This window comes from Macaca nemestrina, chromosome 18, assembly GCF_043159975.1.
Source record: "Macaca nemestrina isolate mMacNem1 chromosome 18, mMacNem.hap1, whole genome shotgun sequence".
In the NCBI taxonomy this organism is placed as follows: Eukaryota; Metazoa; Chordata; class Mammalia; order Primates; family Cercopithecidae; genus Macaca; species Macaca nemestrina.
Window position 1 is genome coordinate 73032588 of NC_092142.1, and position 14469 is coordinate 73047056.

Below are 14469 nucleotides of genomic sequence, written 5' to 3' on the forward strand. Positions count from 1 at the left end.
TCCATCCCCTCATTTTCACTTCCACTGCCCAACATATAGGCCCTCTATCTATCAGAATAACTTTTTTTTTTTTTGAGACAGAGTCTCGCTCTGTCGCCCAGGCTGGAGTGCAGTGGCACAATCTCCGCTCACTGCAAGCTCGGCCACCTCCCAGGTTCACGCCATTCTCCTGCCTCAGCCTCCCGGGAAGCTGGGACTACAGGCGCCTGCCACCACGCCCGGCTAATTTTTTTGTATTTTTTTTAGTAGAGACGGGGTTTCACCGTGTTCGCCAGGATGGTCTCGATCTCCTGACCTCGTGATCCGCCGGCCTCGGCCTCCCAAAGTGCTGGGATTACAGGCGTGAGCCACCACGCCCAGCCCAGAATAACTTCTACACCGATATTTCTATTAGCCATCACTTGTAACATATTCTGTTCTCTGTAGTTCAGTAAATCCTTGCCAGCCTTGTCTAATTCTGTCAATAGCCCTCTCAAACATCCCCATACCGCCTAGGTGTGGTGGCTCACGGCTGTAATCCCAGCCCTTTGGGAGGCCGAGGTGGGCGGATCACCAGAGGTCGGGAGTTCAAGACCAGCCTGACCAACATGGAGAAACTCCGTCTCTACTAAAAATACAAAATTAGCCAGTCGTGGTGGCGCGTGCCTGTAATCCCAGCTACTCAGGAGGCTAAGGCAGGAGAATCGCTTGAACCCGGGAGGTGGAGGTTGTGGTGAGCCGAGATGACGCCACTGCACTCCAGCCTGGGCAACAAGAGCAAAACTCCGCCTCAAACAAAAACAACAACAACAACAAAAAAAAACCAGTCCATTATCACTAAACAAACCTAAAGCTTAGGTCTTAGATATAAGAACAGAAAGCCACGGTGTATGCTGTAATTACATTCCAGTTGAATGAATATTCATTACTTAAAGAACAAGTATATGAAACTAAGTGTCACTTTAAACATCAATGAAACAATTTGTAGTGCCTCCTTCCAACATCTGCAGATTGAGGTATTACATCTAAAAGTGAATCTGTTATTCTACAAAGAGCTACAAACTGCCAACCACGTTAAGCATGGATCTAAGAAATGTTAAATACAGAGTAGCACAGAAACATGCGAAGAACAGTCGCATAATGAAAATGAGAATCAGCATCTAAACTTGGCTTTCCTTATAATCGTCACCGAGGAGGTCAATAGAGGAATGACAGCATGCATAGTGGGGTGGATATACCAAAGGATGAAGTCCTTAACCAGCCCATATGGAGATAAAAAGCTCGACACTGGTCTCTTTAGCTCTAAGAGCAAATCAAGGGCAAGTGACTGCCCCAGCAAACTCTAGCAGCGCGTTGCCCAGGAGCCTCCCCAACCCGGGGAGCTCCCTGTGCTTTAGGCAGGTTTCGCCTGGGCCCCTGCTACGTCCTCCCCGCCTGGAGATGAAGCCACTGACCGACTTGACAGCCGCTTCCTGCTCGTCCACCGCCAGGGCCCAAGAGTCGGTGGCCATAGTCCAGACCAAGGGCGACACACTTGTGAAAATATGCGCCGCACCACGTCGCAACGCCGGCCCCAAGCCCGCCACCGGCGCGAGAATGCACCTCACGCGGACCGGAAGCGGCGGTGAGCACAGGTGACGTCAGTTCCCACCCGGCGTGCGACATCATCATTCTGCGCGGCGCTGGGTCTCTCTGGACTGGCCTCTCCCTTTGTGCGCAAACCTCAAAGGGAGGCTTTTTGCTCACCCTTCCAGGACGCGGCCTCCTCGCTTTTTAAAACTCCTGAGCTCTACGAAGTGGAACTGTTAGCCCTCTGTTTATTGCCTTACTTCACATTGAAATAACCCAACGTTTATTTTATTTTTTATTTATTTATTTTTTTGAGACGGAGTCTCGCCCTGTCCCAGGCTGGAGTGCAGTGGCGCGATCTCGGCTCACTGCAACCTCCGCCTCCCAGGTTCAAGCTATTCTCCTACCTCAGTCTCCCGACTGTCTGGGATTACAGGCGCCCGCCACCACGCCCGACTAATTTTTGTATTTTTAGTAAGAGACGGGGTTTCACCATGATGACCAGGCTGGTCTCCAACTGCTGACCTCGTGATCCTCCCGCCTCAGCCTCCCAAAGTGCTGGGATTAAAGGCGGTAGCCACCACGCCCGGCCTCCAAAGTTTATTTTTAAGCCTGTCACATCTCACCTTAAATGTGTAAGTCTCCAAACTGTAAGGCTTTAAACAAAGGAAAGTTCCATGGGAATACTATATGATGCCTACTGTTAAGAACGCGATAACAGGTAAGAAAACAAAAATCAAAACGCAACAGAAGGCCCGTAAACCCCATAATTCCATCATCCAATAAATACAACACACAATGCGTTTTCTCTTTTTTTTTTTTTTTTAATTTTTTTTTGAGACAGAGTCTCATTGTGTCACCCAGGCTGGAATGCAGTGGTGCAATCACTCACTGCAGCCTTGACCTCCCACCTCAGCCTCCCAGGTAGCTGGCCCACAGGCCCGCACCAGCACGCCCGGTTAACTTGTAAACTTTTTGCAGAGACGGGGGTCTTCATTATATTGTTCAGGCTGCTCTCCAACTCCTGAATTCCAGAGATCCCCCTTCCTTGGCCTGTCAAAGTGTTGGGATCACAGGCATGAGCCACCACACCTGGTCATTATGTTGAAGGACCACCAAATACATACTGTATAATCTATATGAGATTCAAGAATAGGACAAATGAAATCTATGGTGATAAAAACTAACAGAGCTTACCTGTGGAGAAGGATGTTTGTTTGGGCCAGACACAAGGAAACTTCCTCGGTGATAGAATTATTCTGTATCTTAATTGGTGCCTGGTTACATAGATGTGTAAGTTTGTTAAGTCATGCTACTTTGTATTTCTAAACTCATGGAACTATTATTTATAGATGTTACCCAGGCTGGGCGGGGTCTTGGCTCACTACAACCTCTGCCTCCTGGGTTCAAGCGATTCTCCTGCCTCAGCCTTCCAAGTAGCTGGGATTACAGGCACACACCACCACACCCGGATAATGTTTGTATTTTTAGTAGAGATGGGGTTTCACCGCATAGGCTAGGCTGTCCTTGAACTCCTGAGCTCAAGGCCAGGAGGCCTTGCCTGCCTGGGCCTCCCAAAGTGCTGGGATTATAGGTGTGAGCCACAGTGCCTGGCCTGCTTTTTCTTTTTTATAAGCAGTTCCCAAGGAAGAATAACTGTTTTTGTTTTTTGAGACAGGGTCTCGCTGTGTCACCTAGGCTAGAATGCAGTGGCATGTTCACAGCTCACTGCAGCCTTGATCTCCCAGACTCAAGTGATCCTCCTACCTCAGCTCCCCGGTAGCTGGGACTATAGCAGTACGCCACCACCCCTGGCTAATTTTTATATGAGAACTTATGTATTTAAAATATTGTATATAAATTATACCTCTCAATAATGTTGATTAAAAATCAAAAAAAGGGCAAGGCGCGGTGGCTCACGCCTATAACCCCAGCACTTTGGGAGGCCAAGGCGGGTGGATCACCTGAGGTCAGGAGATCGAGACCAGCCTGGCTAACACAGTGAAACCCTGTCTCTACTAAAGATACAAAAACAAAATTAGCCGGGTGTGGTGGCAGGTGCCTGTAGTCCCAGCGACTCGGGAGGCTGAGGCAGGAGAATGGTGTGAACCCAGGAGGCAGAGCTTGCAGTGAGCTGAGATTGCGCCACTGCACTCCAGCCTAGGTGACAGAGGAAGACCCTGTCTCAAAAAAAAAAAGAAAATTAGCCGGGCGTGGTGGGGTGCACCTGTAATCCCAGCTACTCAGGAATGGCTGAGGCAGGAGAATCACTTGAACCCGGTATGCGGAGGTTGCGGGAGCCAAGATTGCGCCACTGCACTCCAGCCTGGGTGACAGAGCAGGACTCTGTCTCAAAAAATAATAATAAAAAGGAATGAAATACATGCAGTAACATGGATGAGAGATTTGACATCTCATCACTTCTCGCCCTCTTGGCCAAGATCAAGTGGAGAGATTTGACATCTCATAGACATTATATTGCGTGAAAGAACCCAGGTACAAAAAGAGTACATATTGCATGATTCCATTCATATAAGCCCAAAACAGGTATATCTAATCTATAGAGATAGAAATCAGAACAGTGGCTGCCTGGGGATGAGATAGGATGAGTAGGATTGACTGGAAAGGGGTACAAGGGAACTTGAGGAAAGTCCAGCAATAGTGGAGGTGGAGCAGAGGGTATGAGCTGGGAAGCAAATGGAATGGGTGAGTTAAGTAGGTGCCTGATCTGGAGGGCCTCACATGCCACTTAGGAAAAATGTAAACGAATTGGGAGTCTTCAGCAGGAGTGGGGTAATCACACTCAAAGGTGGCAAATATCTTACTGGCTGTTGTGAGACAAAAGAACTGCAGGAAAACCTCAGTGGAGGCATAGGCAACTGCTAGGAAGCTAGTGTAGTAGACCAGATGACCACAGTGATCCATACCAGGGTGAATTCAGGAAGTATTAGATTGAGGCTACACAGGGTGACTGACGTGTAATCCCAGCACTTTGGGAGGCCAAGGCGGAAAGATCACTTGAGGCCAGGAGTTTGAGACCACCCTGAGCAACATAGTGAGACCCCTGTCTCTATAAAAAACAAACTCCAAACTATTAAATTTTTTTTTTTTTTTTCCAGACAGAGTCTTGCTCTGTCGCCCAGGCTGGAGTGCAGTGGTGCGATCTCAGCTCACTGCAACCTCCACCTCCCGGGTTCAAGCAATTTTTGTGCCTCAGCCCCCCGAGTAGCTGGGATTACAGGCATGCGCCACCACGCCCAGCTAATTTTTGTATTTTTAGTAGAGACAGGGTTTCACCATGTTGTCCAGGCTGGTCTTGAACCGGACTTCAGGTGATCCACCCACCTTGGCCTTCCAAAGTGCTGGGATTACAGGCATGAGCCACTACGCCCAGCCAAAAGTATTGGATTGAGCCATATAAAAGTGCTGCTTCTTAGGCCAAAAATGGCCAAAGAGTAACAATTTTGTTTGGTTTTACCAAATAGATGGTAGAATTATAGTTATGAAGGATGGCCACAGATACTTCATAGCTTCCCTCACCAGGATATGAGGTTTATTTCCCCACCTGTGGGTTCTGGGCTGGCCCTGTAGTTAGCTTTCACCAAAAAATGTGACAGAAGTGGCACTGGGAGAGTTCTGAGCCCAGGCCTCAACAGACCTTGCAGCTTCTGCTCTTTCCTCTTAGAAGGAGCCCAGAAACCAGATCACAAGGTCAGGAGTTCGAAACCAGCCTGACCAACATGATGAAACCCTGTCTCTAGTAAAAATACAAAAAAAAAAAAAAAAAAAAAAAGCCGGGCATGGTGTTGGGCACCTGTAATCCCAGCTACTGGGCAGGCTGAGGCAGGAGAAACACTTGAACTGGGGAAGCAGAGGTTGCAGTGAGCCGAGATCACACCACTACACTCCAGCCTGGGCAACAGAGTGAGACTCTATCTGGGAAAAAAAAGAGGAGGAGCCCAGAGACCATCCACCATACTGTGAAGATGAAAGGCCACATGGAGAGGCCTAGCAGCCCTAGCTGAGTTCAGACACTAGCTGGGATAAGACAGCTGCTTCAGCCAGGCTGGGAGAGACCAGCAGAGCTTTCCAGACAACTCAGAATTGTGAGAAAGGCTGTTGTCTTAAGCCATTGTTTTGGGGCAATTTGCAACACAGCAGTGGATAACTGATATAAAAGGACAGTTTTATATGTAAAACAGTTTTATATGTAAAACTGATATAAAAGGACAGTTTTATATGCAGGGCAGGGCAGGAAGATTTATGACGAACCCCAGGCTTCTGGCTTGAGTAACAGGCAATTGCAGTACCATTTTGTGAGGGGAAGTTAGAGGAAGAGCTGAGAGCAGAACCTGGGTTTTTTGAGTGGTGGTGCTTGGTAGTGGCATATGTTCAATGTTAGACACGAGGACAGGACTCATAGAAGACACCCCAAGTTCAAGTGCCATGTGTGCTTTTGTTTCCATGACCCTGGAGCTCAAGGATCAGGTCTTGGTATAGATTTGGGTGTCACCAGCAGACAAAGCCATAGGAATAAACAGCGTTGCCTCTGGCATGGAAAGAGAACTAACCCAGAATACAGCCATGAGGAACAGGCCCATTTAGGAGGTGAATAAAGGAGGGGTCTGCCAAGGAGACTGAAGTGGTAGAGAGAAGACCAGGAAGCAAAGTTTGTGTCACTTTCCTCCCCAGAAGAGTGGCCAGAGGAAGAGACAGTTGATAGAGTTAAATGCTGCTGAGAAGGCAAATACAACAGGGATTAAAATGTAGCTTTTAAGCTGAGTGTGGTTGCATGCATCTGTAGCCACAGCTACTAGGGAGGCTGAGGCAGGAGGATCACTTGAGCTTGGAGTTCAAGGCTGCAGTAAACTGTGACTATGCCACTGCACTCCAGCCTGGGCAACAAAGTGAGACTCCCATCTCAAAAAAAAGTGGTTTTCGGATTTGGGTTCGGATTTGGAACATGTAGGTCATCAGTGTCTTTCATGAAGGCTATTTCAGGGGAGTGGTGGAGCAGAAGTCAAGACTGCAGAGGGATGAGGAATGGGACTCTGTGTACCACCTTACAAGACTTTCTGCCATTAGGAGACATGTTAGGCTGAAAGATGAGGAATAGAGGGTTGAATTGTAAAGAGCTGTCAAGTATGAACATGTTAAAATATCAATGAGAAAGAGCTGTTGGGGTGAGAGAGGTAGCAAATATGAGGGGAGAGTTGACAGAGCAAGTTCTTAAAAGCCAGGAGAGGGAATTTGGTGGATTGGCAGAAAAATGTGCATATATATATATTTTTTTAATTTTTTTTTTTTAAAGGCAGGGTCTAATTTTGTTACCCAAGCTGGAGTGCAATGGTGCAGTCACGGCTTACTGCAGCCTCAAACTCCTGGGGTCAAGTGATTCTCCTGCCTCAGCCTCCCAAGTAGCTGAGACTACAGGCATGAGCCACCACACCTGGCTAATTTTTAATTATTTTTTGTAGAGATGAGGTCTCCCTGTGTCGCCCAGGCTGGTGTCAAACTTCTGGGTTCAAGGGATCCTCCTGCCTTGGCCTCCCGAAGTTGCTGAGATTAGATGTAATCTCACCCAGCTGAGAAATTTAGATAACAGGGATCTCTCATTGAAACAGGAGGGAGAGGGAAGGACCGGTGCTCATGGAGGAAGTTCTGGTGGTGGAAGGTTGAGGGAGTTTCTGTATGTTAGCCATTTTCTTAGAGTAAGGAGCTTATTTACTGACACCTGAGAGGGATGATAGGGTTGGAATTATGAGGTGAGTGAAAGTCTTGAAATGGTCAGTGAAGTGTGGGTCCATGAGACAGTGAAGAACGGTCCATGAGACTAGAAGTACTGCAGCTTTTTCTGAAGTTATCCTTTCCATTGATGTTAAATACAAAGTCAGAGTTTTTCAAAGGCAGAGAAAGATAAAAAAAAAAAATCAGATGAAGTAAAATATTTAATTTGTTCCTCTGGCATAATCCTACTTGCTATAGAAATTAACGAACCTGGCTGGGCATGGTGGCTCACAGCTGTAATCCCAGCACTTTGGGAGGCTGAGGTGAGTTGCTCGCTTGAGGCCAGGAGTTCGAGACCAGCCTGGCTAACATGGTGAAACCCCGTCTCTACTAAAAATACAAAAATTAGCCATGTATGGTGGCTCACGCCTATAATCCCATTGCTTTGGGAGGCTGAGGCAGGTGGATCCCTTGAGGTCAGAAGATCAAGACCTTGGCCAACAGGGTGAAATCCCATCTCTACTAAAAATACAACAATTACCCAGGCGTGGTGGCACCTGTGGTCCCAGTAATTCAGGAGGCTGAGGCACAAGAATTGCTTGAGCCTGGGAGGCAGAGGTTGCAGAGAGCTGAGACGGCACCACTGCACTACAGCCTGGCAACAGAGCAAGACTCCATCTCAACAACAACAAAAATAGAAAGTGCTTGACACCAAACTTGACATATTGCAAATGGATCCCTAATGTATGCATTCTAGATCCATGTAGGATGTCCTGCTTATTGGGAAGATACATCTTGCTTGGGCTCCTGATGCTTCCAATCCACCACCAGCTGTTACTGTGGCTTCAGCTTCTCCTGCTTGTATTTCTTCTGACCTGAACAAGGATGGAGTGACTCACTGGTGACTGTGATATTATAGCATTAATACTGATAAGTTCTATGTGTGAAAAATTGCACAAAACCCACCTCATGGTGAATTCTTTGCATTTACAATATTCACTGGAAAGCTGTGATTTACAGCATTACTGTAAAAACTGCTGAACTAAGCATTTCAGTCCAACACTGGGACAGTGATCTACATATCAATGGAAAACTTGCTTTGCTTTGCAGAGCATTCACAGTGAATTTCATCTAAGCTCAAAGATAACTTACAGACCCAAATAGGTTTACACATTACAGATTTCAGAAAACTTCAACCAATGTGACCATGAGCACCTCCACCACGCCAGTTCAGAATGACTATAGAGCTCAGCCATGGGCAATCCCAATGCACTGAATGCTAAACTTTACGACATTAGCCTTGTTAAAACAAAAATACCCAAATACCAGCAACCAAAAACATACTGCTGTTTCTCCTACCTTCTTTTTCAGGAGATAGGGTCTTGCTCTGTTGCCCAGGCTGGAGTGCAGTAGCATGGAGCATGTCTCACTGCAGCCTCAACCCCCCTGGCTCAGGTGATCCTCCCACCTCAGCCTCCTGGATAGCTGGGACTAAAGGCATGCGCCACCACACTTGGCTAATTCTTTTGTAATTTTTTATTTTTTATAGATGGGGTCTTACTATGTTGCCCAGGCTGGTCTCAAACCCTTGGCCTCAAGCAGTCCATCTGCCTTGGCCTCTCAGAGTGCTGGGATTACAGGAGTGAGCCACTGTGCCTGGCTTAATTTTCTTTTTTAAACTTTTTAAGAAACAAGATCTTGCTCTTTGCCCAGAATGGTCTTGAACTCCTGGGTTCCAGTGATCCTCCTGCCTCAGCCTCCCAAGTAGCTGGGATTATAGGTGTGACACTCTGCACCCGGCTGTTTCCTTCTCATACTCATTAATGATTTCTTGGTAATATGAAAACTTCATAATTAAGTTCAATTAACATGAATTATTATTAATCTTCATGTTAATCCTCAATTCAGGTTAATCATCAATTAACAAGAATACATCAACAATTAGTTCTTAGGCATATAGCCAATGAATGACACTCAAGAAAAATAATAACATGCATTATTTATAGATAATGAATATATCCAGAATTTTCCATTGGGCCAAAAATTCCTTTTCCCAGGTTTCTCTGTTCTAGAACAGTTTATCATTTCTTTTTTCCTTTCTTTTTTTTTTTTTTTTTTTTGAGACAGAGTCTCACTCTGTTGCCCAGGCTGGAGTACAGTGGTGAGATCTCGGCTCACTGCAACCTGCGCCTCCGGGTTCCTGTGATTCTCCTGCTTCAGCCTCCCAAGTAGGTGGGTATTACAGGCATGTACTACCACACCCAGCTAATTTTTGTATTTTTAGTAGAGGTGGAGTTTCACCATGTTGGCCAGGCTGGTCTCAAACTCCTGACCTCAGGTGATTTGCCCGCCTTGGCATCCCAAAGTGCTGGGATTACAGGCATGAGCCACTGCTCCTGGTGTTTTTTTCTCTTGTTTTGAGTCAGAGTCTTGTTCTGCCATCCAGGCTGGAGTGCAACAGCACAATCATAACTTACTCAAGCTTTGAATTCCTGGGCTCAGGCAATCTGCCTGCCTCAGCCTCCCCAGTAGCTGGGACTCCAGGCATGAACTACCATGTCTGGCTAATTTTTAAAAGTATTTTGTGGAGACAGGGTCTCACTTTGTTACCCAGGCTGGTATTGAACTCTAGGGCTCAAGCAGTACTCCTGCCTCAGCCTCCCAAAGTGCTGGGATTACAGGCATGAGTCAACCCACCCAGCTATCATTTCATATATAGGTACTTACTAAAATCAGTAAAAGAATCCCTGGGGACCAAAGCTCACCAAGCTCAATGCAGATTTACATCACTGTTGGCTCTAGGCTACACAAGGTCACAGAGGCAGCTATGGCCCTGGGAGCTAGGCACTGTCAGGAATGAATATGGAAGGAATAAGGAAGAAATATGACCTGTAGTAATGCTGGGGTGACATGCCAGAACCATCCGCAACAGTGGGACTTACCTTTTTAAAAGACATGTACTATTTTGGGAGTCTCCCCAGGAAAATACATTTATTATTTTTGTTGTTGTTGTTTTTGTTTTTGAGATGGAGTTTTGCTCTTGTTTCCCAGGCTGGAGTGCAACGGCGCGATCTCAGCTCATTGCAACCTCTGCCTCCTAGGTTCAAGCGATTCTCCTGCCTCAGCCTTACCAAGTAGCTTGGATTATAGGTATGTGCCACAAAGCGTGGCTAAGTTTGTATTTTTAGTAGAGATGGGGTTTCGCCATGTGGGTCAGGCTGGTCTCAAACTTCCGACCTCAGGTGATCCGCCCACCTTGGCATCCCAAAGTGCTGGGATTACAGGCGTGAGCCACTGTGCCCAGCCAGGAAAATACATTTAAAGTCAAACTACTGCACATACGTTGCAGGAAGTCAGGGACCCCGAACGGAGGGTCCAGCTGAAGCCATGGCAGAACATAAATTGTGAAAATTTCATGGACATTTGTTAGTTCCCCAAATTAGTACTTTTATAATTTCTTATGCCTATCTTTACTGCAGTCTCTGAACATAAATTGTGAAGATTTCATGGACACTTAATCACTTCCCCAATCAATACCCTTGTTATTTCCTATGCCTGTCTTTAATCTCTTAATCCTATCATCTTCGTAAGCTGAGGAGGATGTATGTTGCCTCAGGACCCTGTGATGATTGCGTTAACTGCACAAATTGTTTGTAAAGCATGTGTGTTTGAACGATATGAAATCTGGGCACCTTGAAAAAAGAAGAGGATGACAGCAATGTTCAGGGAACAAGGGCAAATAACTTTAAATTCTGACTTGCTGTGAGCCGGGCAGAACAGAGCCATATTTCTCTTCTTTCTTTCTTTTTTTTTTTTTTTTTTTTTGAGATGGAGTCTCGCTCTGTCACCCAGGCTGGAGTGCAGTGGCCGGATCTCAGCTCACTGCAAGCTCCGCCTCCCAGGTTCATGCCATTCTCCTGCCTCAGCCTCCTGAGCAGCTGGGACTACAGGCGCCTGCCACCTCGCCCAGCTAGTTTTTTTTTTTGTATTTTTTAGTAGAGACGGGGTTTCACCGTGTTAGCCAGGATGGTCTCAATCTCCTGACCTCATGATCCGCCCACCTCGGCCTCCCAAAGTGCTAGGATTACAGGCTTGAGCCACCGCGCCCGGCCTATTTCTCTTCTTTCAAAAGCAAATAGGAGAAATATTGCTGAATTCTTTTTCTCAGCAAGGAACATCCCTGAGAAAGAGAATGTGTCCCTGAGGGGAGGCCTCTAAAATGGCCGCTTTGGGGACGGCTGTCTTTTATGGTTGTAGACAAAGGGATGAAATAAGCCCCAGTCTCCCATATTGCTCTCAGGCTTATTAGGACGAGGAAATTCCCGCCTAATAAATTTTGGTCAGACAGGTTGTCTGCTCTCAATCCCTGTCAGGAGATAAGATGTTATCAATGACAATGTGTGCCTGAAACTTCATTAGCAATTTTAATTTCGCCCCATCCTGTGGTCGTGATTTCGCCCTGCCTCCATTTGCTTTGTGATATTTTATTACCTTTTGAAGCATGTGAACTCTGTGACCCACACCCCCCCCTTTTGAAAATCACTAATAAAAACTTGCTGGTTTTATGGCTCAGGGGGCATCACAGAACCTGCCAACATGTGATGTCTCCCCTGGACACCCAGGTTTAAAATTTCTCTCTTTTGTACTCTTTCCCTTTATTTCTCAGACCAGCTGACACTTAGGGAAATAGAAAAGAACCCATGTTGAATATTGGAGGTGAATTTCCCCCGATACATATATATTTCATAGACTCCATGAAACCCATCCAGTGAATTCTTAGAGGTCCAAGACCCCTGATTATGAACTGTTGGCTGGCCACGGTGGCTCATGCCTGTAATCCTAGCACTTTGGGAGGCCAAAGTGGGTGGATCACTTGAGGTCAGGAGTTTGAGACCAGCCTGGCCAACATGATGAAACCCCATCTCTACTAAAAATACAAAAATTAGCCAGGCTTGGTGGCATGCACCTGTAGTCCTAGCTACTCAGGTGGCTGAAGCAGGAGAATTGCTTGAACCTGGGAGGTGGAGGTTGTAGTGAGCCGAGGTCATGCTGTGGCACTCCAGCCTGGGTGACAGAGTGAGATTCCATCTCCAAAAAAACAAGAACTGTTGACCTATGCTTCTACCAGATTCCCATTCCTCCTGCTTTCAAACAGTCTGCAGCACCCGACTTCCCACTTTCCGTCTCAGACTTGGGGCTACACCAGTAGAGAGGTTGTATGTGCTGTGAGAAGGTGGGGGTCTGCTCTGCCTGTGGCCTACTAAAGAGTCTATACTTCTTTAATTATTGCCCTTGTTTTTGGTATTTCAGGGTTGGTCCACAGGACTCAGGGAAGGAGAAAAAAGTATAAAAATTTCTTTTCTTACAAGAATTCCAAGATGTGTCAGAGTTGACTAGAAGCATAGAGAAGACTACATAGTCAAGTACCCCCCAGGGGAATGTGGTAGAATTGGCAGTCTATTGGTCTCTTTGTAATGTCAGACTAAATAAATCACCTGGAGGCTGACATTGGCTCCTTCCCTTCCCAGGAGACAGATCTGGCCTAAATACAGAGATGCCTACAAGGAAGACCTAGGATCACAATCGTTCTTAGCACATAAAACTCTTCTTCCAGGTTCTAGAGAAAGTGGCCACTCTGAAAGCCAAAGAACTGCAGAGTACTCCTCTTGGCTCAGGTTTCATATTGCTCTGGCAATTCAGGTTCCTCTCATCTTTGCCATCATTTTGTGGATACCAACACACAACATGTCGTACCTGGCCAAGGTACAACAGCCTTGGCCAGGCATGAGAAGTGTCCATTACTGTTGTTTGCTCTATCTTGCACAAAGATGCCAAGTAAGGCTGGAGCAAAGGCCTTGGTGATACTCTTGCCTTGGACAGACAAATGGCAGTAGTGCAGCTAGTCCCTCAGTTGCACCTGTTTGTATTCCAAAGGCAGTAAACACAGACGTTCAGAAGCCCTTTATAATCAATATGTCAAATATCTGAAATTATTCCCCAGCTCTGACAAAACTTGCCTTCTGGGTGTGGAAACAAAACAAGAATTTGTGATTACTGCTGACCACATCTAGAACTGCCTTGAGGCTAGCCATGAGAGACTTGAAACCACAATTTTCACTGAGGATCTAAACCTCAGATCACATTTGCTCGGGGCTACTATGGGGTAAGGTGATATAAAGGATGTAAAAAGGATGTTGCAGATGCTCATGAGACCAGGTTTTGTGGCAAGCTAGGGCCACCACTAATTCTCCACGATGACTTCTCTACAGGACTTGCTTAAGCACAGGCACGGGACCCACCAATAATCAGATGTGCACTCTACACAGACTGCACCCACCAAGAACAGGTCACAGTCTGTGACACAAACCCATATACACAGGTCAGAGAAGCTGGCATTTTGGTCCGTGCTTATTTAACAAATCCCCTTCTGCTGTGGGCATTAGGACAGGGGGCTGGCAATACTCAGGTGAGCTGTCCCACCCCCAAGTCCAAAGCAGCAGCTCTCAGGCCTCTGCTGCTTCATGCCATTCCAAACATGATGGCTGGGCTTACACACCTATCTTACTGGAGGCCTCCCTCTCTGTGTTCCCTTTTCACCGCTATTCCATTACTTCCACAGGAGCTGGAGGCTGGCCCATCCACTCCAAGCCAGAGAATAAGCAGAGGCTGCCACAGGAGATCCTAGGCAAGCAATCAGCCACAGCATCTAGATTAGCATGAAGGAAACACTGGCCAAATTAAAAGATGAAACTTCCAAAAGGTAAATCTCTGTGTATTCATGCCTAATCTTCCAAGGTTGTGTAAATAATTTTTTTCTACCATCCCCCATCATTTGCACACATTTTTGTCAAGTCCAAACATAATTTGAAGTGAGGTAGGTAGTTTCTCTCTACTCATGCCGTTGTCCTTGGGGTGATGTTGGGGGCTGTGCCCTGAACGCACTTGTCTCCCGTGCAGGGGCAGTGTCAGGGCTGGCACCAGTGGCTGGTGGAGCTTCTCAGTTGGCTATTTTCTCAATCTCATCCAAATCATCCGTGTCCAATCGTTCTATCTTCTTATCTGGGGGAAAAATACACAGGTCTCTACCGTGCCCAGGAATGTGCCCCACCCCGGGCCACAGCAATCATTCATTCATCCCCAGAGGCTCTGGGTGCCTGAGCAGGGGGCAGCAGGGCCCCTAGTCACTGACAGCAA

General features: G+C 46.7%; 2 protein-coding genes and 1 long non-coding RNA gene across 8 annotated transcripts in view; 1 reads left to right on the forward strand and 2 right to left on the reverse strand.

The window, feature by feature from the left end:
- LOC105491543 (DEAD-box helicase 19A) overlaps positions 1-1600 on the reverse strand; it is a 32521-nt gene extending 30921 nt beyond the window's left edge. Inside the window, exon 1 of the mRNA XM_071084931.1 lies at positions 1434-1600. Within this exon, the coding sequence (XP_070941032.1) occupies positions 1434-1490 (57 nt within the window). The 5' untranslated portion in view covers positions 1491-1600. The remainder of the gene's footprint in view (positions 1-1433) is intronic.
- Positions 1601-1642: 42 nt separating this feature from the next.
- Positions 1643-14331, forward strand: LOC139359913 (uncharacterized). Its single transcript, XR_011616573.1, has 4 exons — positions 1643-2269; positions 9403-9507; positions 10327-10425; positions 13895-14331. It is a non-coding gene; the product is annotated as an uncharacterized lncRNA (long non-coding RNA).
- LOC105491290 (ATP-dependent RNA helicase DDX19B) overlaps positions 14032-14469 on the reverse strand; it is a 42913-nt gene continuing 42475 nt past the window's right edge. For all 6 annotated transcript variants that reach the window (XM_071084926.1, XM_071084924.1, XM_071084927.1 and 3 more), the window contains one exon: positions 14032-14334. In XM_071084926.1, the coding sequence (XP_070941027.1) occupies positions 14273-14334 (62 nt within the window). In that variant the 3' untranslated portion in view covers positions 14032-14272. The remainder of the gene's footprint in view (positions 14335-14469) is intronic.